Here is a 22,418-nt window from a genome sequence, read left to right on the forward strand (position 1 = left end):
TGTACTTGACATGAGTATGGATAATAATTACACTGAGAACTAATGAAATATTCTCTACTGGAATGGTAATGAATTCATCACATAATACAAATTTCAACTTTAACCCTTAAACAAACTGCACATATCGGAGAATATCTGCAAATCTTCCACTGATATGGCAGACAGTTAAGTGCACTATGGTGTAATATACTATATCATATTAATCTACATGTACGTATTCTGTATATGGTCTTGTCAACCAAGGGCAGCTCAACCTCTATCATTCTGCACAGTTAGTACACTTGTAGCTCAAACATGTCATTCGCACTCTTGAGGCATGTGTCTGGCTCCCTTCCTTCCTTCCCACCATCAGGGTAAGCGTGTACGTCCCTACCTTGTGTAAACAAGCAGGAAAAAAAAACAAAAAAAAAAACGCTGCGATGTCAACAGTAGAGATGAAGCCAGAACTCTGCTGCCCATGAGCCTCCTGGGTTTAGTCAAATCCCCCACAGGCATTTCAGATTTCAAGTACAGTATATTGATGGTGAATAAGCCATGACCACACTGTAACGTCAGACATAAGCAGGACTTAGGGTGACCTTCTCAATCCACTTCAGAAACCTGCTGACCCGCGTGTACACCCCCGGGTAGCGGGGGTCGCCACAGCCGTGCCCCCAGGAAATGACCCCGGTCAGAGTCCAGCGCCCGTCCTCGCCCTGGCACACCAGAGGGCCCCCACTGTCACCCTGACAGCTGTCCACCCGGCGACGGTGCGACAGGCTGCCGGCGCAGAGCATGCGGCCGGTGTAGCGGCTCCCGTAGCGCTTCTTACACTTCCAGGAGGGAAGCAGGGGGAGCCAAGCCTGCAGGAGCGTGCGAGAGTACTCCGAGTCTGAGAGAGAGACAGAGAGAGAGAGACACACACACACACACACACACACACACACACACACACACACACACACACACACACACACACACACACACACACACACACACACACACACACACACACACACACACACAGTTCACCTCGGCATAACAAGGCTTTCCTGGATTGATGGTTTCATTTGTCAGCTCTCATTAGTACGGCTGTCAGTCAGGGGCACGGGGGCACATAAGCGCAAAGCTGGCGATCGCATACCTGTAACGCCCCAGCCGGTGATGATGCATGCAGATGGCCTCTCGGCTCTCCCGGGGCCGCGAGCCGGAAGGCAGGCGGCATTCGTGTGGGGGTTGAAGGCCACGCAGTTACCGTGCGCCCCCCTCAGACTCAGCAGGGCGATGTCGTACTCCCAGCCCTGGCTGTGGTACCTGCTGTGGATGATGATGCGCTCGGGTGAGAGGGTGCGCTCAAAGGCATCCCTCTCCTCAGTATGGTAGTCCCCCAGCCTCAGAACGTAGCGTGAGGGATCGGTGCCGAACCTGACAGAGGGAGAGCGAGAGAGAGAGTGGGAGGTAGAGAGAGAGAGTGGGAGGTAGAGAGACAGGGAGGTGTAGAGAGAGAGGTAGAGAGTGAGAGAGCGAGAAAGAGGGAGGTAGAGAGGTGGAGAGAGAGGTAGAGAGAAGGAGGGAAAGAGAGAGAGAGTGGGAGGTAGAGAGAGAGGGAGGTGTAGAGCGAGGTAGAAAGCGAGAGGGAGGTAGAGAGAGAGGGAGAGAGAGCGAGAGAGACAGAGAAAGAGGGAGGTAGAGAGGTGGAGAGAGAGAGAGAGAGAGAGAGAGGTGGAGAGAGAGAGGTAGAGAGAAGGAGGGAAAGAGGGAGAGAGAGAGAGAGAGAGAGAGACAGAGGTACAGAGTGAAAGAGAGAGAGAGGAGGCAGAGAGAGGGGGAGGTGTAGAGAGAGGTAGAAAGCGAGAAAGAGAGAGAAAGGTAAAGAGTGAGAGAGGGAGGTGGAGAGAGAGTCAGAGGTAGAGAGAGAGAGTCAGAGAAAGAGGGAGGTAGAGAGAGAGAGAGAGAGAGAGAGAGAGAGAGAGAGAGAGAGAGGTGGAGAGAGAGAGAGAGGTCTTTTCTTAGCCTCACTTTCAGTATCAGGTATCACAGGGGAAAATATTTAGTTACAGTAAAGCTGCAGCATCCGCAGCAGACGGTCGAGGTAATTCCGCACAGAACCACTAGATGTCTCCCTCTCACCTCTTAAAGCAATGAGCCGCAGTGACGAGCCAGCAGGAGTTGATGACAGTAGCTCCACACAGGGGATGGTTTCTTTTGGCCTGAGACCGCAGCCACAGGGAAGCCTGCCATGGCCAGTCCCCTCTACACACACAGCAAGCGTCATGCATATGGACACTCGGCCTCTTCACGGACCGCCGCTTTAACGGACCGTTACAGTCACCCGACAAGGGCTATCCGCACCAAGGCTGTATGCACGGTTCCTCAAATACGCTTGTTTAGATGCACACATTATACAGACGTGAAGGCAATATATCCCAGTCAGCAGGGGAAAAACACTTTCCCTTTTGCAAACGGAAGAGGTGCGACTCTCTGACCAGTTCAGATGATCAATAGGAAACCAAAGCCTCAAACGTCTTTCTGCTTAAACGCAGCATTAAAAATACAAGGTTATTTTCTTTATTAATGTTTAATGTCATGAGAAGGATTGTACTCTGCATGCTCAATGTTATAATGGAATAAGAAATAAATAATGCATGCAAAAAGTGACCGTGTGAATGAATTTGACCTGTCACTAGGTTTGAGGGTACTCGCCATTTCTCAGAGGTGGGTCTACAACATGTATTACAGTTTTAACTCTATTTCCATGTTGCTCTATCATCCAGACAGAGGGGGATGCGTTTTACATATAAATTAGTCCTTTCCTTCCGGCGAATAAATAATTCCACAGACATGACAAGCTAGAGTTTACATCCTTCCTCTTTTCACATGCAGTGCACACGACTGGCTCTGCTCAAATGCACAGAGACATTTAGAGCCGGTCTAGCAGCCCTGACAGAGCTCGAGGTGGCTAATTGCATGGACACCACACTCTCAAGTACTATTTGTCTGTTCTCAGAAGGGGTCTGTTACCGTAGCGACTTGTCGCCTCCAATGATCCTCCTCCTCCGGCGCTGCACGTTGGACCTCAGGCCGCACGGTAGCGTTGCCATGGCACCATCTCCCGCCGATGGCGGGACGTAGTCGCAGATGACGCCAGCATCCTCGCTGTGCCTGCAGTTATGCGCATGTGAGCCCTGGGCTGAGCACTGGCCCAGAGACGACTCCGTCCCCGTACACCTCACGTTGTCTAGGTGTATGGGACCCTGGCCCTCTCCGAAATAGGCCATGGAGCGCGACTTTGACACGCCGCTGGAGGAAGAGCGGAGCACGATCGGCGCACTGGCAACATGCACGACAACCTCATGCGTTCCAAGACTCTGACCAACCGACACCGGCGTTTACATAAACTACAGCAGGATGCTTTGTTAGGTGGGATTACTGAACCAGGCAAAGTTCCTGTCGTTTTCTGGCGTTTTCCTGCTGCACTGTTGTAGTACTCACACAAAGCCCAGCTGCCTACAGACCACGGCAGCGCTGACGTCGTTCCAGCCATCGTCGCACACGCTGCCCCACTGACCGCCCATGAACACCTCCACTCTGCCCTCTTTGCGACTCTCTCCGTCCACCAGCCGCAGCAACGGACCTGGAGGAAAGAGAGGGGTGCATACAGCCAGGACTTTTCACTGGAATTCTGGGGGAATCCCAGCACTGCCTCGCAATTCCCTGATCTGCATCAACTCAGCAGACACAGTCAACTCTCATGAACTGAGTCAAGAGGAAGAGACCGGGGCTGGGGTTTACAAACTCTGCACAGGAAAGGCAGGCAAAGACAACAAACAAACAAACAAATAAACAAAATCAGCCGGCCCCCCCCCCACCAAAAAAAAAAAAACAGGCCTCAGCTATCGTGGTCAGTAAGATGGTCAAGCTAAGCACAGCACTTTACTATGGTTCACAAGCAAGGAATGAAATTACCTACTGTGCTGGCAAAACGCAGATTTCTCTTAGTTTGTAGAATTAGTAAGACTTACAGCCTGGGTAGATGCTTCTCATATAGAAGCCGCTCAGCCTTCCAGCTTGAATCTGAGACTCAGACACACTCCCAGTTTTGAAACATGGGTAAGGAAAACTTATTTCGTTAAGCTTGTATTCATTCTTCTCTATTTAACAGTGGTGAGTCTTGAGCTTCAGGTCCTGGAGTTTTCTGGTAATCTGAGATGTCGATGCTGTCATCCAGACATTTCATGCCTTCACTCAGGTTTGTGATGATGATGTGGGTGGAATGCAGTGTCTCACAGAGCCCTCGGGACTGTGATCGCCTTCCCTCCCACCCTTTAGTTCTACTACTACAGATAAACCTGCCAGAGGTGCATGCTAACCACTGGCACGTCTACGGTATATGGACTGTTCATGTGCAGTTTATCTTTAAAGATCTAACCTACATCTTTCGGTTTTGTTTGCATGCTACTAAAACGTCCCGGTCCCTCCTGTAGACCAACCGATGCTGCCATCTCAGAAACAGCCCGACCAACCCAGACCCACTGGAGTGACCTTTCCGTTTACAGCATTTAGCAGATGCGTTTATCCAGAGCGACTTATATTTGTGACCAAGCAGTTTGAGCCTTTGAGGTCAACAGTGGCAATAGTGGGACTTGAACCAGCAACCTCATTAGTGATCTTGACCCCCTGTTCATTTTTAAAGATGAACTTTGACAATGTGCGTTTTAAAAAGCGCTGCGTAAATAAATGCGACTTTGGCTTTGAGGTTTGTGGTCTTGCCTTTTGTACAGTAGGCGTGTAGGAACTCATGTAGCTCACCTGAGACTGGAGGAACCACAGGAATGTCATTGGCGCTTCCTTCTCTGTCACAGCGCACGCCCACATCCTCGCCGTGCGAGCAGTCGTGGCAGCCCCACTCCGCGCGGTCGCACTCCAGCAGGGAGTGCTCACTCCCTTCACAGCTCACCTCATCCAGCAGGATGGACCCTGTGCCCTCCCCAAATGCAGCTCCAGGAACCACCTCAGCACGCCCTCTGCTGGACAAACAACCGCATTGCTAATGCCCTCACCTGAATGCACGCTAGGTTATAGGAAGGATTTAACCTATAACCCCTCACCAATGTTTTAAGACCTACTCGTCTGGAACCGCATGACATGCATCATAAACACAGTGGTACGCGGTGAAACGTGGAGCTCCGATATTCAGAATTAATCATTAATTAGTGAGAATACAATTGTTTTACTAATTGGCCCTTGGCAAAAATGGTGTTCAAATATACGATATGAATTCTCTTTGCTATAAATGTAATTACAAATTTAAGAAAATGTCATTAAAATAATGGGATATAGTTTTTATGAATAACAGGTTTGCTTCAGGGGTTATGTATCATTTTTTATAACTGATTCATTCAGAGGAAAAAACAACAACCCATTTAAGAGTACATCTGTAACCTTGCCTTTGATGATGACATTTAAGTTAATTAAACTTCTATGCCCACCTGAAGCCAAGCTGTTGACACACCACTTGGGCGTGCTGTTCAGTCCAATTGTCATCACATACTGTGCCCCACTCTCTGGCATGGTACACCTCCAGACGGCCCTCCCAGGGCCCTCCTGCTCCCACCAGACGTACCTCGCCATCTACAACAGACCTCATCATCTCAAACGTTGATGCTGAGTCATTTACTTCAGTTTTTCGCCAGAAGACTGAATAATTACATCTCTTCATCATAGTTGTTCTGGGCCGTGAAAATTTTGCCGAAGGCAGTCGCAGCGTGCGACCTACAGTCACGGCATTCTCTTCGGGTCCATGTGCGGTATCGTTTCTAGTTCTACTTATGAGCATCAAATGTGCAACACCGTCCGTTTTTTTTCTGTAACACTTCAGTGCAGACATGTTTGTTCACCTGTGTATGGGTTGCAGGATACCCCAGCGTCTTCCATGTGGTCACAGTTGTGCTCGCCCCAGGGCGCGTGGGAACAATCCTCCACAGACAGCTCATTTCCCGTGCAGTGCACGCCATCCAGGAGGATGGGCCCCAGGCCCTGGCCAAAGTGAGACCAGGCCCACGCCTTCGGCACACCGCTGAGCACCCCATTACACACACATACACACACACACACACACACACACACACACGTCCCAGTACAGAGGTGAAGCTACAACTGCCTCCAGTCAGCAAGCATGCAGCCAAATGAACTCATGTCAGGGAAGACGGCAAACAGGTGAGTTTATTTAATTGAAGTTACTAAGAAATATAGAAGCAACTTAAGCCCTCAAGAAAACAGGATGATCAATAATGCTCATGCTGTAATAAGGAAGGGTAATACATGGAGAAAATGACAGCTCTGATTCTGTGTGTGTGTGTGTGTGTGTGTGAGCCTGTTCTCCTCATTCACAGCTCTGATTCTGTGTGTGTGTGTGTGTGTGTGTAAGCCAGCGCTCCTCTCTCACAGCTCTGAGTTTGTGTTGTGTGTGTGTGTGTAAGCCAGCGCTCCTCTCTCACAGCTCTGAGTTTGTGTTGTGTGTGTAAGCCAGCGCTCCTCTCTCACAGCTCTGAGTTTGTGTTGTGTGTGTGTGTGTGTAAGCCAGCGCTCCTCTCTCACAGCTCTGAGTTTGTGTTGTGTGTGTGTAAGCCAGCGCTCCTCTCTCACAGCTCTGAGTTTGTGTTGTGTGTGTGTGTGTGTGTGTGTGTGAGAGCCAGTGCTCCTCTCTCACAGCTCTGAGTTTGTGTTGTGTGTGTGTGTAAGCCAGCGCTCCTCTCTCACAGCTCTGAGTTTGTGTTGTGTGTGTGTGTGTGTGTGTAAGCCAGCGCTCCTCTCTCACAGCTCTGAGTTTGTGTTGTGTGTGTGTGTGTGTAAGCCAGCGCTCCTCTCTCACAGCTCTGAGTTTGTGTTGTGTGTGTGTGTGTGTGTGTGTGTAAGCCAGCGCTCCTCTCTCACAGCTCTGAGTTTGTGTTGTGTGTGTGTGTGTGTAAGCCAGCGCTCCTCTCTCACAGCTCTGAGTTTGTGTTGTGTGTGTGTGTGTGTGTGTGTGTGTGTGTGTGTGTGAGAGCCAGTGCTCCTCTCTCACAGCTCTGATACTGAAGGGGAGATACAGTGGTCCACTCTCCCTCACAATCTTCTCATTTCATGCACACTCACAGAACCCTTCAATTATTCATGCCCACCTTCCCTTAAATCTATATTCATAAAGTTCTACGTGTGTATTTGTGTGTTGCATTTGTTGAATAAACAGTTCTTTCAGAGCTGTGTACAGCAAGTTAGACATCTTAGTTCTGTTATTCCATTTTATTGAAAATGCTAAATAATAAAGATATACAAGTTTCAGTTTACTCATAGATGTATATACTTGTGGTATGCCAAGTACACACAACAGCATTTAAAACGTTGACCGTCTGACGACTGAGCAGGTCACATATCCATTTGGTGCATTAGAAAGGCATTAGAAGGTGTTCATCCATGTAGAAGTCCTTACCCCATTCCCAACTGTCTACAGACCACCTCCGCGTCAATGTCGTCCCAGTGATCATCACAGATCGTGCCCCATTTGCCGTTATGATACACTTCCACTCGCCCCTCAAAGTCTTCCAGACCTCCCACCAGCCTCAAGGGGGCGCCATAACCTGAACGCGAATGCATGTGGACGCGCTTGTGAATAAAAATAACAGCTCGAGACCCAATATAAACAAAAACACACTTATTGTGCTTCTATATACAGCCTGGACATTTTGAAGCTCACCCACCATGTAACAGACAGCTATATGAACTTGACATTATTGGAGATATGTTGGATTGTGTAACATGTTATATTGATTCCTCTAATAATTCCTGTACGTTTATATGTTGGCCTGTATTTGGTGACACTCTACTGCGGCCTCACACCTCTCTGATGTCTCTCTGCCTTCTAAGGTTTCTGTGAAACATTCAAGCTGACTCTAAATATACCTGTGTCTGTACAAGAAGCTCCTTTCTCTGCCTCTGAAAACATATACACACGCGCACGCACACACACACACACACACACCACTTTCTGTCACTTCTCCTGAGGCTCTCTGAGGTACTTAGACAAAAGAAACAAACAACCTTCACTTAAATGACACCTAGACATCTACTGGGTGAGTCCTAGCTGCAGAGGACCTACAACAGAGCAGCTGTGAGACTACACCTCGTCATTAGTACTGCTGCTACCCTTACCGGAATCAGACTTTTACTCTGCCTCATTAAAAAAGCCAAAAAGAATGAAAAAAGGAAAACGTGAAGGAAGCCAACGCACCATCAGGTACAGCACACACGACTCCAGCTTCGTTTCCATGGTTACAGTCGCCAGAGACAAACTTCCTGTTCCGACACTCCATCAGGGAGTTCTCGTTGCCACGGCAGCCGAGGCGTTCGTAGTGGAAGAGTCCGGAACCAGGCCCAAAGTAGGAGTGTTTGAGAGCGGTACCGATTTCACTGCACAGCAAAAGGCAGCTTATTACACTTCCGTTTCTTTTCCGAAGAGATTTACGTGGGATTATTATTATCATTATTATTTACGTGGGACACCTGTGGACATGATGCAGAATAATATGTGCACAAATGTCAGGAGGATCGAGGGTAAAGCCTTATACCCCTGACCAAGCTGTCGACAGGTGACACTTGCGTCTCGGTCAGTCAGGTGTGTGTCACACACTGCCCCCCACTGGCCGTTCAGATAAATCTCCAGGCGACCGCTCATGTTGGACACGCCTCCCACAAGTCTGGCTGTGCCTGGAGATTCAGACAGCAGCCAGTGCTTATTTGATCACACGCAAGTAAATATAAGCGTACACACAGACAGACAGAGACAGACAGACCATAAAAGCAACTCTACTGTTACAGTAGGATAATGACACAGACAAGGGCATTTATTTATGTCTTAGAGTAAATCAACATGCAGTATTTTAAGCTTGGCAAGTAAATAAAGACACTGCTGATCCCTGCGCATACACACACAAGGGCACACACACTTATACTGTGAGTCTGCAACTGCAAGAAATGTTACTCTGAAAGTGAAAGGTTGCCAGAGGCAAGCAGAGATCTTCGCAACAAACACACAGGATGCAGAGAAATTTGACCTGCAGTACTGCACCGGGCAGCGCATGCAGGTTGGTGAGGACAAAATCAATCACACAGACACCTACACCTAAACCAGATGTGCATAAATGGACAGAACCCAGACAGATGTGGAGAAAGAGAGAGAACTATCACAACAGCAAGACACAGAACACAACAAACCAAGTGGACAGATCTATCCCAAGACCATAAGACTGAGAATAAAATGAACACTCAATTAAGAAACACACACCATTCCTGCTATGGTTTTTGGCTTTTGCTTTGATTTAAATATTGTAATGTCGCAAATCAGTTAAAAAGCAACAAACTAAATTAGACACTGTACTTTAAATGTAGTCTGGACTGGGCTAAGGTTATACTGTCTGGAGATACAGCGGGGTTGACGTGCGAGGTTTACACCGGGGCTGACGTGCGAGGTTTATAAGGACGATGGCGTGTGAGGTTTATACTGGTGATGGTGCCTGTGTTAACAAGCATTTTCAACTGATATAGTATCACAAATCGTGAGCCAAAATAGCATTTTACACACTCTCCGGTTGCTTTTAAACTTGCTAGTAAAATCTAACTTACTTTAGGTGTAAAAAAATAAACTACAGAAAAGCTCAGCTAACTAAAGCTGATCGATAGGCCAAACAGAAAACCGATCCAAGTAACAGGATTAGATCCCTGCTTTCCAACAGGTAGTGAGAAAATATTCTCGTTTCAGTAGAATTTAGAAGGTCCACGGCTATGCAAAAAATACTTAAAGTACTTATGCATAGGCTTCCATTTACAGCAAGTCCTGACTACATTTTTTTAAACTTAAAATAAGAGGTAAGCTGCTTGTCTGCAGTATGTATACAGTAGGTTCTGGACATATGGTAGGAAGCCTACAGGGAGGAGAGACTCACCCTGGTGGCAGTCACAGTAGGCCCAGCTGATGGCTCCAGAGAGCTGTCTGAAGAAACACCAGGGCTTTGCCGCGCTGTCAGGGTTCCTGCAGTAGTTGTGATGGCCCAGCCCTCTGTCTGGGTACTGCTGCACGTAGTCCACAAACTCCGTCCACTTCAGGCAGGGAAAGCCAGACTCGGTCTGGGACACGGAACCGTTGTAGTAGCCCAGCTCGGAGAAGCCCTCCGGGCAGGACGGAAGGCCTAACGGCATGAGAATACACACAGGGACATGCTGACGAATACGCCAGTGTACACACATGCACGCATACACACACAAACACATGCTATAAGAGTTATTCAGTCCCAGATGTTGGGTAAAATAGGACAGAGGCTTATAGCAACTACTATGCGCAATGTGACCAATGTCTCTTTGACAAGTTCTTTAGGATGGGAAAAATGAAATTAATCTAAGGGTCGAAACCCTGCAATATTCAGCCATACTAATGATTGCAGTTGCTGTGAAAGAGGGGATTTCTGAGGCTCTGTTCTGCTGAGACACACCATCATCACCTAATCAAAGCCCCAGGTGTGTCTGTCACAGCAAAGAGTGAGGAATTGCAACATGTGGGTCTGTGACTGATATCAAGACTTAGCTGTGTATCAAATAAATGTCACTAGCACGCCTTGCCAATTAACAGTGTCTGCAATTTTTGTCAAACCAGATTCAGATCTTTACAGGAGATTGTAACATATTTTCCACACAGCCAGGATGTGGCAGCAGGAGCAGTAAAGCACTCTGGCTTTGGGTCATTCCTATGTGGAAAGTGTCCTCTTAACATTGCCATGAAGCAGGCGGCCAGAGACGCAGTAGCAGTGACAGTGGCCGTCCTGGAGCCCAGCGCCCCTGCATGCTAAGTTTGGGTCCCATCTGCAACATTCCTACGAGCAATCACAGCTTTTCACTGCTCCCAGAACATGGTGCTGTTCTCCATATGCAGCGTGCCTGAAGTTGATTACTTTCCTACAAAATGCATGTGCGAAGGAAGGAGCAGGAAGTCAGGAGAGCAGGGGAGCGCCGGTAAAACAGCTCAGCTCTCCATCTGGACGACAGAAGCCACTCTCGGAAACGCTGAGCTAGGGATCTGGAAGTGGTGGGGTGAAGTGCGAGTGATTGCAAGTGGAGAGCCAACACTGCATTTCAACAGGCAACTGCGCACACACACACACACACACACACACACACTGTCCAGAGAAACTGATTCTAATCAGTGGACTGTAGTGATCCATAACTCAGATTACCTGAAACACATTCTGAATGCCAGGAATGGGTGCCCTCTGAGCTCATGGGCATCACTTGGTCTGAATACCGGCCAAAGAAGATCCAGAAAAAAGCAGAAGCAATCAGAGGTCGGAGCGTATGAACCTCTATCAAGCTGTTATGGCCAGGTGCTAAACCCTCAGGGAGGGAAAAATGCTTGTGTGTGCATGTGTGGCTCTCCTTCTCCGACTCTCAACATTACACACTACAGGACTTTCACGGGTAAGGTGAGAACAGCGTTTACATGTCTGAGCACGGACCCCCAAATCTTCAGCAGACGACTCAGAGTCTACCGCGGCCTATGCTTCACGTGCTTAAACATGGACTTAGCAAGGTAAAGCTGGAAGAATTTCTGGGTATGTCTGTGTGTGTGACTCCGTGCTACTATTTCAAATCAGTTCTGCCAGTTTCTTAAATTCATACCTGAAACACATGCTGGTATGAATTTCTAAAAAATGTGTCGAGTGCTGATTAATACTTCAGTAATCCATCATCATTCCCTGCACATCTTCAATCATAGCAAAGCTCCGGTTCTCTTCACAGACTGCACAGACTATAGCCCCACACACACACACACACACACACACACACACACACACACACACACACACAGCTGACATGGTATCTGGGCAAAATTCCAGACATAATTTTCGAGACATTACGCTACAATATTAGACCATGAACAAGAACATGGCCCCACTGGACTGTAGCAACCGTCCTGAGACAGTACGTGTCAGTACAGTGAACTATGAACACAAATACTTAAGAGAAACATTCATAAGCTATCATCTCAGCAAAGCCTCATTGGAGCTGAAGCAGAGGAGGAATTCTGCACTGGGATTGAGTAGAGAGAGGAGGTAGGAGGAAAACACTGTCCTCTCATACTAATGATGCTAAAGAGGCAAACCGAGAAACCTGTGTAGACATGCTAAGGAGGGAAGTGTTAAACCTGATACAAACACATCACAGGGAGATTGGTCTCCCTGCTGCCCAACCCAGAGGGCTCTAAACCCCTCGACAGCACAGTTGTTTAAAGCCCATTCTCTGTCTCCGATATTTATTTACACTTGGGTCCTGTTACAAGCACCTTTAGTCAGTGTGCATCCCTTATCAGCCTAGCCCCGGTTTAGTCGCTCGTATGCTTTGCCGCAGGGGACAGACTGCCAAAACATCTTCCAGTTGGCAACTTTCACATCCCTTGCAGTTGTTTTCATTATGGGCCAAGCTGAGGATGTGGCTGAAGCACATTTGACAGGAGAAAACACCAAGTCTCATCTGCAGCAGTTGCTTTTCTGCACGGGGCAACACTCACCTAATTGAGTGCCTTGCTCTAAAATAAGCAAATCTTATTTTAGGACAAGGTGCTCATGCAAAACAGGTCAAAAGGCACTGCAGTAACGTTTTACATTAGGGGAATTTGCATGCTGGCAATCTACAATAAAAGTCAGTTTTCCTTTAACCCTTTAGTGCTATAAGTTGTACTGAGTCTTATATTTTTAAGGGAATATGAAAGTACCTGAACTCTGTAGAGTATTCAAGTAGTCGTTTTGCTGTGCAACCTTTAAAGATAAAGACAAAGAGTTAGGACAACATTCTTTAACATTCACATCCTTAGTTGAACATTGTTTTTATTGTATTATTTCTTTTTTCCTTCCTTGCTTGTGTTTATTACAAAGTCAAATACCTTTTTCTGTTTTTTTTGTTTGTTTGTTTTTAAACATTTTGCCATAAAAACGACTTTTAAAAGCAAAGTAATCAAACATTTTATCACAGTAATTAATAAAAGTAAGAGTCTTGAAATACGACACCGTTACGTGTAGGAACGCTACAAATAAGAGTTCGGTATAAAAGCAACTGTTATCTGTTAGCACTAAGATTCAAATCCAAACCGCAGCCGTTCCACGTAGTTAAGGACGTTTATACACTACTTAAATAAGATGCGCTTCTGTCACCATGGGTTTTTTTACGCCCGTCTCTTTAGGAGAGGGCTCCATGCTGCTTTACGATAAGAAAATGTCCTCTAAACACACGTTTCAAGTCAAGCAAACGGGCTTTTCAATTTATTAAGCATCAAAAGCGGATTTTATAATCTGCAGAAGTAAATGACTCAACACTAGGTGTAACAAAATATTTATAATTGTCGTTATTATTATTATTATTAGTAGTAGTAGTAGTAGCATAGCCTACATTAACACTCCAAATATACCAATGTAATACATCTTGTTCATTTATAACTTGCTGGCGTGGGTAGGTTGAAATAATAATTTCTTTTTGAACATTAACCAAACATTTGTCACTTAAAAACATTAATATTTATTACAGACCTTGTGTACCAAAGAAATACACGTATGCGTGTTTTCTGTAGCTATGCACATACTTATAACTATACTATATTTTTGGCGCGCGTTTTATTCTTATATACAGACACGGAGCAAAGCGTTGACTGGCACCTTACTGATAGTTTCACGTGTATTTTAGTTGCCCTTACATCATTTTACACAGACTAAATAACTGAGACAGAGCATTTGAATAGGGTGGTCTGACTCGCTCAGAACCCGGTGACTTCAAACCAGTGGTACTTTTCTAAATTTCCAAGAAATTATTCTTGTAATTAATCAGATTACTAAAATGCTGCTGAAGCTACATAATTATTTCATCCTTATAAACATACTCTTAAAAAAGTTCGGATCTTTCAAACACACGTTATAATAATACCATCGAGACTCAAATAAATAAAAAATGTATTTACCTTAACATTTAAAAAAAAAAAGCACTGCTGTAAAAACCTGGTCAGATAAGGCAAATAACCGTGTTACGTACCTCTCCCGAAGCATAAAGCAAAATATAATACAGCGCAGCACACGAGAGAAGCCCGTGGATGGTTCCGATGGCCATTCTGTCACTGCTCGAGCCTCTGGTTCACGAATCCCATCGCCGTTCACGGTGCATAAACCTCAGTCCAACAACGTGGAGTGAAGTTTGGCAGCAACTTAATACCAGAGTTTAATCCCGGAGCGCACAGTCCGCTGCCGTCCGCAATAAAATCACATGCTGCGAGCTTCCAGCGGCCGGAACCCCGAGGACGGCCACCGCCCCACCCGCGTCTGGGTCCGGGGATCCCATTCTGAAAGAGGAGAGCGATTTTAAAAAAAGAAACTCCTCCAGTGCTTCACCCTTCCTCTCGAGCCGGGAATAAACGCGCGAGTCGAAGCGCAAACGGCGCGTGACCTCACCAGGTGCCGGAGGCGCGCGGGGCAGAACGGAGCCTTCCTCGTCGCGAGGACACGTTCGTCTGCATGCAGGTGCGAATGCAGCTTTTACTGCTTAGCTCGTAACACGGGTCGGAGGGAGTTTCATGGGAATACCGGAGAGCTAGCATGGAAATATTTCCGTTCCGATACGTTTCGGTCCTCGGATTTTACAAATCCGAGGACTAAATAAAATTGCATTGAACGTCGCTGTATGAATAGTGATAAATGAGGCGTTGCCAATGTTTAGTAAGGGTGCGGCCGCACCTGTGCGCACACCCTCGCCCAGTTTTGTTCAGGGCCGAGTTTCCCAAAAACAAAGTAAAATAAAGATCAACTTTAAAAGGTACAGCAAATATTACATGAAAACTCTCTTGATTAAGATGATCTTAACACTATGATGATTTTGGGGAACAGAGCCCAGGTTGCTGAAAGAGTTAATGCCATTTCATATTCACAATGTGCCAAGACATCCAAGGATACATCATTTAACCACTGGTAAATGTGACCAAAAATCCCCTTACAGAACCTTTCACGCAGTATTTCTTTTAGAGTCTAACTCCTCTTAGATCCACTCTCCCTCCACAAAGGCAGTGTCTTACTGTTGTTAAACACTGATGTCCTACAATGTTTTGATTTCTCACATTTCATCTGAAATCTACTCAAGAATTGTGTGTTTTCATGCTGAAACCTTCCTGCGTGCACTGAAGCATTCTCAACACATGGTAAAAGCATTGCTTCTCTTATCTCCTAAGGAGTGGTTGCATTGCTTAGCATCACACCATAGCATCAGTTGTGTCCAGTTGGTTTAAATACATGTGGCCATTTGGAACTATACAAGTCCAGTAGATGTCAGGCACTTAACCTGAAAATCAACAGCAGAAGGGAAAGTCACCACTGCACAGAAAAGTATTTCCCAATAATCTAGAACTGTAAAGTATTTCCCAGTAATCTGTCCCCAGTCAGTCCAGCTCTGCCTGTAGGCTGTAGACACTCCAGTGTTTCTCAAGGCTGGAGGGTATTTTTAGTTGTTCAAAGTTCTTTGATTAGTCCAGATTTCAGAAGTCGGCTGTTTCATTAGCAGTTCACAAGCCCCGCGATGCTTTGTTGCGGCAGATGGCATTTCCTTTAGTAATGTCAGGTCATTTACACTGGGGCAGATAAGTCTAAGGAAATGGTGGATGATGTTATCACAAGACAAGCTGGCAAACTTCCAGCTGTACTGTAGGAACCCATTCAGTATGTTCTGAACATTGGGGTTAAATTAATAAGCAATTAAAACCAATAAAGCTGTATCTACTAGTTTAATCTGCTTTCACTGCTCAGTGGAACAACGCGAACCATGTCTAATGAAAGTAATGGAGAACATCAACAGTGGTAATTAAATCAGCAGTGTTTTCAGTAACCCTACTCACTGAACGAAGCATACCAGGCCACTATTTACACACGAGACATGCAGATGGAAAGGCACACGGCTGCAGATAAGATTAAACACACTGCAATGCAAAAGATCACTCCAGGACAAAGCGTAAATGCCATAAAAACCAACATATGTTAGGGAAAGACTACATTTACTACACTAACATCAGTAGTAATATTTTAAAACAATTTATTCAAGTAACAAGCTTTCAGAGATTGCAGACTCGGAACCACACCAAGGCTGGTCATGCACTGCTTTACAGAGTTACCTTTGAGAAATGTGTCAAATGACTGTAGTAATAGAGGGGGTCCACAAGCCTGTGCTTCAGATCAAGTACTTTACTTAGCAAGTATCTGCTGCTGTTGATGGTGTGATTAATTATGATTTAATTCCTCAGGAAAAAAACCCACTGCTTCAATGTCTTTTTGCCAGTGTAGGTTTGCCGATTTACACCTCAATCACAGCGTGTTCTGGCACCTGTCTCTCACAGCAAGACGTCTGTGGATTGAGTATGTCCACAGTGCTGGATCTAGATCTCTCTGGTCAAGTTGGGGTGCCGTTTCAGTAGCTTGTTGGCTTGTTTTGGCAGCAGTCTTCCTCCTTGGCCAAGGGCCAAATTCTTTGCTTGGTTCCTCCTCTCTGTCTATAAGTGGTGACAAGTAGAAACAAAATTAGCATGACGTATTTGTAAATATACAACCAAAATTCTCTCAAAAAGTATTTTAACTTGAATAACTACTTACACACACCCACATATATATGTATGTGTGTGTATACACACACATATATATATATATATATATATATATATATATATATATATATATATATATATATATATACACACACACACACACACACACACATACATAAATAAATAAAATATATATGTATTTTTTTTTTTAAACGAAGCAAACGTTGGCGACTACATAATACCCTTCATAGCTGATGTATGAGAGTCATCTTAAACAACCAACATACTATGAAAGTTGGATACTCCCAAAGCAGGAAACAAATTACACTGGTCATTCTTCCTAATCAGAGGCGCATTTCAAAGGAATACCACAACACTGCCGGGTGGGGGTATGGGCTTCCTGACAATAGGAAAGGGTACCTGCGCATTTTCTACACATCTGTAGAACGCTGAGACTTCACTGGAGCAGAGCGCGTTGTTGAATTCATGTTGCTTCCAGCAAGCCATCAGCAGAGACATTTCTGTGACACACGAGGCCTCTGAGAGCAGGAGAAACAAACCCCAAACAACAAAACAACAAACCGGTGTCATGTCAAACCGCCACATGCACGCCCTTCGCACTAAACCGCACCGCTCTGGAGGCCCGGCCATCCGAAACCTTGCCTACACCAGGTTACCCGAGCCGACCGGTGTCGTGTGAAGGCTGAAGATGCCCCAATACCCCACTCCGAGTCCTACTTACCCCCTCTCTTCATCCTGCGGTTGGACACCTCGTCCTTCAGGACCAGCGGCCTGGTGGGCTTCAGGGCGGGCCTGCCCCTCTCCCTACTCAGCAGCCTGGCGACCTTGTCCTGTATCCCGGCCATCGTCACGCCAACACAGCGACCACTAGCTTCAAACGCAGCACACCCGAAGCTTTCTGAGTGGAAAAAGTGAACGAAACGGCCCTGAAACGAGCGCTCCTCAACACGTTACGAAGGTCGCCATTTTTCCTGTATGACGTGCCGCCCAACTGTCGTTATGGAAACGGCACTGTCGTAGAATGGTGCTACGCGATAGACACTGTCGTAAATATAGTGGCGTGGTGAGTGTGGAGTTATCTCTCCCGATTATAATCCGTACCGTAAGTAAATTGTTAGCCTGTTGTAAAATATTTGTCGCAGTAATACTTTTAAGACACCGTTACATTGTTTCCAGATGTTTGTACACGTCAGGCTGCATAAATCTTGAATCTTATGTTTCTTTTTTTTTTTCAAAGTAGGACCCCACCACAATACAAAGCCATAAATGACTAATTATTATACAACTGATAATTATCTTAATTACATATAATTAACATTTGGTCAACGTATCTTAGTTTAAATTAATAAATAAAATACAGTCACCACTCTGTGTGATGGACCAACAGAGTTTGCAAAAACATTGTCATTCTGTAGAACAGAGATCTGAATTATGGGAATATAAATCATCTCATGAATTCCTTCACCGTTTGACAAGATGTGTTGTGTTTGACTGTGTCATCATAAATTCTGCACTCATGAAGGTGAAACTGCAGCACCCAGGAAGCATTACGTGGCGAGTGCCCCCTTAAAGCCTTCACTTATTGTCGCTCATGTTTGTGGTTTAATGTGCTTCAGTTCCGCGTACTGTTCTCGTCCCCGTTTTTAACGTGCAGGCTCCAGACTGCATCATCCCACTAAGTGTCAGCTTGTTCCTGGAACTGTACTGGTATTCTGCTTTTGCCTCTGCACGTTTAAGGTAATGTGTAACATAGCCAACGATTTTACCAGCAGAGGAAATAGAAAAATGAAAGTTACGCACTTATTTTTTGCCTGTACTAAACTGGAAAATATTCCTGCAGTGGTGCAATGGGCTGTTTCAGTCATAAATGGTTAAATAAATAAATGGTGCAATGGGCTGTTTCAATTATAAATGGTTAAAAAACACATTAAGATTTATATTTATCTCACTGTATTCCAATTCATATCCTTACATTTTTAATAAATGCTTTAATAGATTTTTTTTTGTGTGTTCTGCAAATAAAAAAACCCCAAACTTAATCTTAGATTATACATTTTCAAAATATAAATTACACGACCGTTTTAGGGAAAAAAAAGCAAGGGAAATCAGCATAAGTTCGTTTTTGGGAGTGGCGAGTCAGCAGTCTTTATTTTCCCACTGAAAGGCAAGATACAGATGCTAATTCATTTTCTCTGGTCCATGCAAGTATAGAGGGATATTGATACGTGCTATGCAGGCAGGACCCACTGGCCTCAACAATGCTGAAGAGACAATGAATGGCCCTTCCTGAACTCTGACTTCTGCCGCGCTTGTTTGTCCAACTGCCCTAAAGCTAGTGGCCTGTAAACAACCACTTTTGGGGGAAAGTCTTTCTTCTCTTCTCTTAGCGGTATAAATCATTCCCAAGGCTATTTATTTCAGGCTTCGTTTAAGAAGTTTGACTAAGCATTTTCACTCAGACGTGAGCATGAGCTGTTGAACAAAAAGCGAATGAAACAGAGGCTGTCTTGTGTTTCCTCCATTGTCTGAGCTGGACACACTCTTTGCTTTACTTCAACTCTTTCTACATACCCTAGCGTGTTAAAAGCAGGACTACTGCTGGGTTACTAAGAACCCCCAAGAAACTTCTCACACTAATATTAAACTGTATAAGTGTAGGTTACACATTAGTGTTTCATATCTTTTTTGTCAATAAATATCTCAATAAAATCTTATATAATTTTATTTAATTTATTATTTTTTTCGGGAAGACCATTTGAAAAGAATAGTCTGTTGGAGTCTGTTATTCAGTGAATATGAGCTCTTATTCAGTATACTCAGTTTAGTATACTCACGGAGTAATACCAAATATGGAGTGATATAAAATGCTGATTGTGAATGCTTCTCTACCATAAACCTTTTTTGAAGACATACATTTTCCACTGTTTGATGACCAAGGATTTCCCCTTATCACGTTTCTCCTCGTGAGAAATTTTCCTAGTTGGATATTAAGGGCTGTTTCAGGTTGTCACTTGTTATATTTGGCAGGCTCAGCTGTGATTACAGTTGTGGTCAATGTTAGCACCCTTGATTATTTTGTATGTCAAGGTCAATTTTTTCGGAAATTAATGCATATGTACCAACTTTGGATCAATATATTTTTGTAGCATGTTCAAAATCGTTCAACAGAAGTGACATTCAACAAACATTCAGTCATTTCAAAGAAGAAATAACGAGGAAACATGACACATGACTTTGTGGGATTAAAGGAACTCTCCCTAATACTTGGTTGCACAACCTTTGGCAGGAATGACAGCCTCCAAATGTTTTGGTAACCTTCTGTGAGCTTCTTGCCCCTGTCAGTCTGTAGTTTCTCACAAGTTTCCATTGCAACTCTTTCAAGCGCTTGAATATTTGCAGGGTTCCTATTCCCAATAGCAGATTTCAGCTCTCTCCAAATATTTTCAGGACTCATCGCTGGCCAGTTTAAAACATTTTTTCCTTCTATCCTTGAAGACTTGAGACTTGACTCAGACTCTTATTTAGAGAATAATGACATCACTCGGACTTGCACTCAGACTCCCGACCTAGACTTGGACTTGTACCAGTTGACTCGTGAACATCTCTGTCTCTTGTGTTTGCCGTTGTGAACAAGGAACAGGGAATAAATCTGGCCTTAATAAGCATCACAGCTACCGCCATTCATAGACCAATGAAGTCATGTGAGCACTGCCAATTTGGGGAGAGAGAAGTGATTGTATAGCTCCACTTTTGGCTGATTTTATCTTAGATTCTGCACTTAATGCTGGCAAAAAGATAATCTATTAAATGGTTTGTGTTAGTTTTTATTAACTCAGATCAACTGCTAAACTTATCAAAGACCTGGAGTCTGATTCATGCTTTTATTTCAACACACATCGACTGTGGTAATTCGTTGTATTGTATATGGGAATCAGTCTGTCAGCTCTGTTACATTTACAGCTGGTCTAGAATGCGGCTACTAGGTTTTAAACAGGGTCCAGGAAAGAGAGATAATATCACGAATGAAGGCTTCCCTTAACTGGCTACCCATAAAGTACAACATTGATTTTAAGATTTTATTTTATTTATTAACTCTCCAACCTGCATCTCTGATCTCCTGCACCCACATTCAACTCATGAGCTCCAAGTTCCTTAAGTTCCTTCAGTGAGTTGCTTTCAGCCCTTCCACAGTCTCCACTAACATCTAAAGTCGACAGAGCATCAGGTTCTGCCCCAGGTTCTGCCCCAGCACTGTGGAAGCGTTGACCTCTTTATATAATGATGTCAAACATATAATGTTTTTAAGTCTAATTTAAATATATACTTATATTCCCAGGCTTTTGAGTCCTAACTGGTTTTAAACCATTAGACACATTAGCTGCATTTAGATTTTTCTTCAAATTGCACTGCTTTTACTTATTGTTTAATTATTTTTGCTATTAATATTCCACTAATTTGTATGCTATTCATCTAATTTGCTGCGAACTGTACAGCACTGTGGTTAGCTCCAGTAGTCCGTAAAAGTGCTTTAAAATGACTAATCTTTTGTTCTACCATTTTTTTATGTGACATTGTGAAGCAGGAGCAAAACAGAAGTAACAAACCTGAAAAACGTTTTATTTGCAGAAGGCAAACAACAAGAGAAAAAAGGCTTCACAGAAACAGAGAAAACAGATAAGTCTTTGAGCCAAAGACCTTCAATGCAGAGCACTGCACTTGGGCACCTGCGGGGTTTAAACAGATCAACAATTGAGGAACGTAACTGTATGTGGCTGACTGAGCTCGGGAAAGTGACCATGTGCCGTGATTGGTGTGTGTGTTACGCGAGGACTGGCTGGATACCGGCCAAGGTGTGACATTTTATTTGTTATTTTTTTGTCATGTTTTTCTGCATCAAACACATGAGTTTATATAGACCCAAGCAGTTTCACATTATTTCCGGAGAAGTGCTCAAATTTAAGGGTGCTAATAATGTTGACCACGCGTGTGTTTACCCAGTGGGCCGCATGCCCCGCAGTGCGCAGTAGGGACAGTAAGCACAGTGCAGCTCTACTGTTGTGAGGAGCTGGTAGCTGCCCTCACGGATTGGTAAACTGACCCTGAAGAATGTGCAGTACTTTCCACCCATGAGAAGAGCTCATTGTTTTTCTCTGTTTCCTTAAGACAAAATAACTACATGTAATCGCCGCGAGTCCCGCCCCCACCCTCAAACTGTTATTAAAACCCATAACCCCCTGAGTAATACTTGCAATGACTGACCAGTGAAATATAATGGATCATCTATTGAGAAAATAGCAGTAGCAGTATTGTATGTTTTTGTGTGCTGTACATTGTACCTTTACGGGTAAGAAGGGCATATGGGGGGGGGGGGTGTCCACTTAGCAGATAGGATGACACCTACGGCTATGGAATGACAATAGCACACTGATATCTACTTTCAGATACTTGGCTATAAGCTATGTGTGTATATGTGTCTCCTATATGTACATATATTGCAATATGGCCATGAACTATGGCAGCTGATTTCACACGTGTGCTGCTGTACCCAGCGGATCTAAGAAGATTGAAACTGAGATGTAAGAAATGGTACTATAAACAGAATGGTTCATTAAAGCACCTAAAGCTGTGTGGTTTGTGAAGCCCAGCACACGTGAGTTAATGAGCACTGCACGGATTTGTTCTTTAGCACAGTAAGAGTTAAAAGTGTCCACAAACCAAATTTACTTAACTGTATCTTTTGCAACTCTGTTTGGTTAGTTTCTATTGAAGTCTCTTGTGT

General features: G+C 44.6%; 2 protein-coding genes across 6 annotated transcripts; both read right to left on the reverse strand.

The window, feature by feature from the left end:
• Positions 1-389: 389 nt before the first annotated feature.
• Positions 390-15,991, reverse strand: si:ch211-51a6.2 (neurotrypsin). 4 transcript variants are annotated; one of them, XM_035531573.1, is made up of 15 exons: positions 14,077-15,991; positions 12,773-12,815; positions 9,957-10,199; positions 8,583-8,721; positions 8,246-8,424; positions 7,918-7,950; positions 7,448-7,595; positions 5,877-6,055; positions 5,469-5,610; positions 4,789-5,003; positions 3,472-3,613; positions 3,001-3,279; positions 2,110-2,232; positions 1,124-1,404; positions 390-871 (listed from the first exon to the last, which is right to left on the reverse strand). In XM_035531573.1, the coding sequence occupies exons 1-15, from the start codon at positions 14,149-14,151 to the stop codon at positions 552-554; spliced, it is 2,541 nt and encodes an 846-aa protein (XP_035387466.1). In that variant the 5' UTR covers positions 14,152-15,991; the 3' UTR covers positions 390-551. The 4 variants fall into 4 exon arrangements, with proteins under 4 accessions (XP_035387466.1, XP_035387465.1, XP_026888845.2 ...); XM_035531572.1 differs by having other exon boundaries at positions 4,789-5,006; XM_027033044.2 differs by lacking the exon at positions 7,918-7,950.
• Positions 15,992-16,096: 105 nt separating this feature from the next.
• Positions 16,097-17,641, reverse strand: chchd1 (coiled-coil-helix-coiled-coil-helix domain containing 1). 2 transcript variants are annotated; one of them, XM_027033041.2, is made up of 3 exons: positions 17,361-17,641; positions 17,039-17,139; positions 16,097-16,567 (listed from the first exon to the last, which is right to left on the reverse strand). In XM_027033041.2, the coding sequence occupies exons 1-3, from the start codon at positions 17,482-17,484 to the stop codon at positions 16,454-16,456; spliced, it is 339 nt and encodes a 112-aa protein (XP_026888842.2). In that variant the 5' UTR covers positions 17,485-17,641; the 3' UTR covers positions 16,097-16,453. The 2 variants fall into 2 exon arrangements, with proteins under 2 accessions (XP_026888842.2, XP_026888843.2); XM_027033042.2 differs by having other exon boundaries at positions 17,039-17,157; positions 17,361-17,639.
• Positions 17,642-22,418: the final 4,777 nt, after the last annotated feature.

The sequence above is a fragment of the Electrophorus electricus genome, chromosome 11 (genome assembly GCF_013358815.1).
Source record: "Electrophorus electricus isolate fEleEle1 chromosome 11, fEleEle1.pri, whole genome shotgun sequence".
In the NCBI taxonomy this organism is placed as follows: Eukaryota; Metazoa; Chordata; class Actinopteri; order Gymnotiformes; family Gymnotidae; genus Electrophorus; species Electrophorus electricus.

Coding starts and splice junctions, on each gene's coding strand:
- si:ch211-51a6.2 (XM_035531572.1), bottom strand. CDS start 14,151: ATGGCCATCGGAACCATCCACGGGCTTCTCTCGTGTGCTGCGCTGTAT. Junction 8,722..9,956: donor CTACTGTGACTGCCACCAGG/GTGAGTCTCTCC, acceptor CTGAATCTCCAG/GCACAGCCAGACTTGTGGGA. Junction 7,596..7,917: donor AGCTTCTTGTACAGACACAG/GTATATTTAGAG, acceptor ATTCGCGTTCAG/GTTATGGCGCCCCCTTGAGG.
- chchd1 (XM_027033042.2), bottom strand. CDS start 17,484: ATGGCCGGGATACAGGACAAGGTCGCCAGGCTGCTGAGTAGGGAGAGG. Junction 17,158..17,360: donor CCGCAGGATGAAGAGAGGGG/GTAAGTAGGACT, acceptor TCCTGCTCTCAG/AGGCCTCGTGTGTCACAGAA. Junction 16,568..17,038: donor GATGTGTAGAAAATGCGCAG/GTACCCTTTCCT, acceptor CACCACTTATAG/ACAGAGAGGAGGAACCAAGC.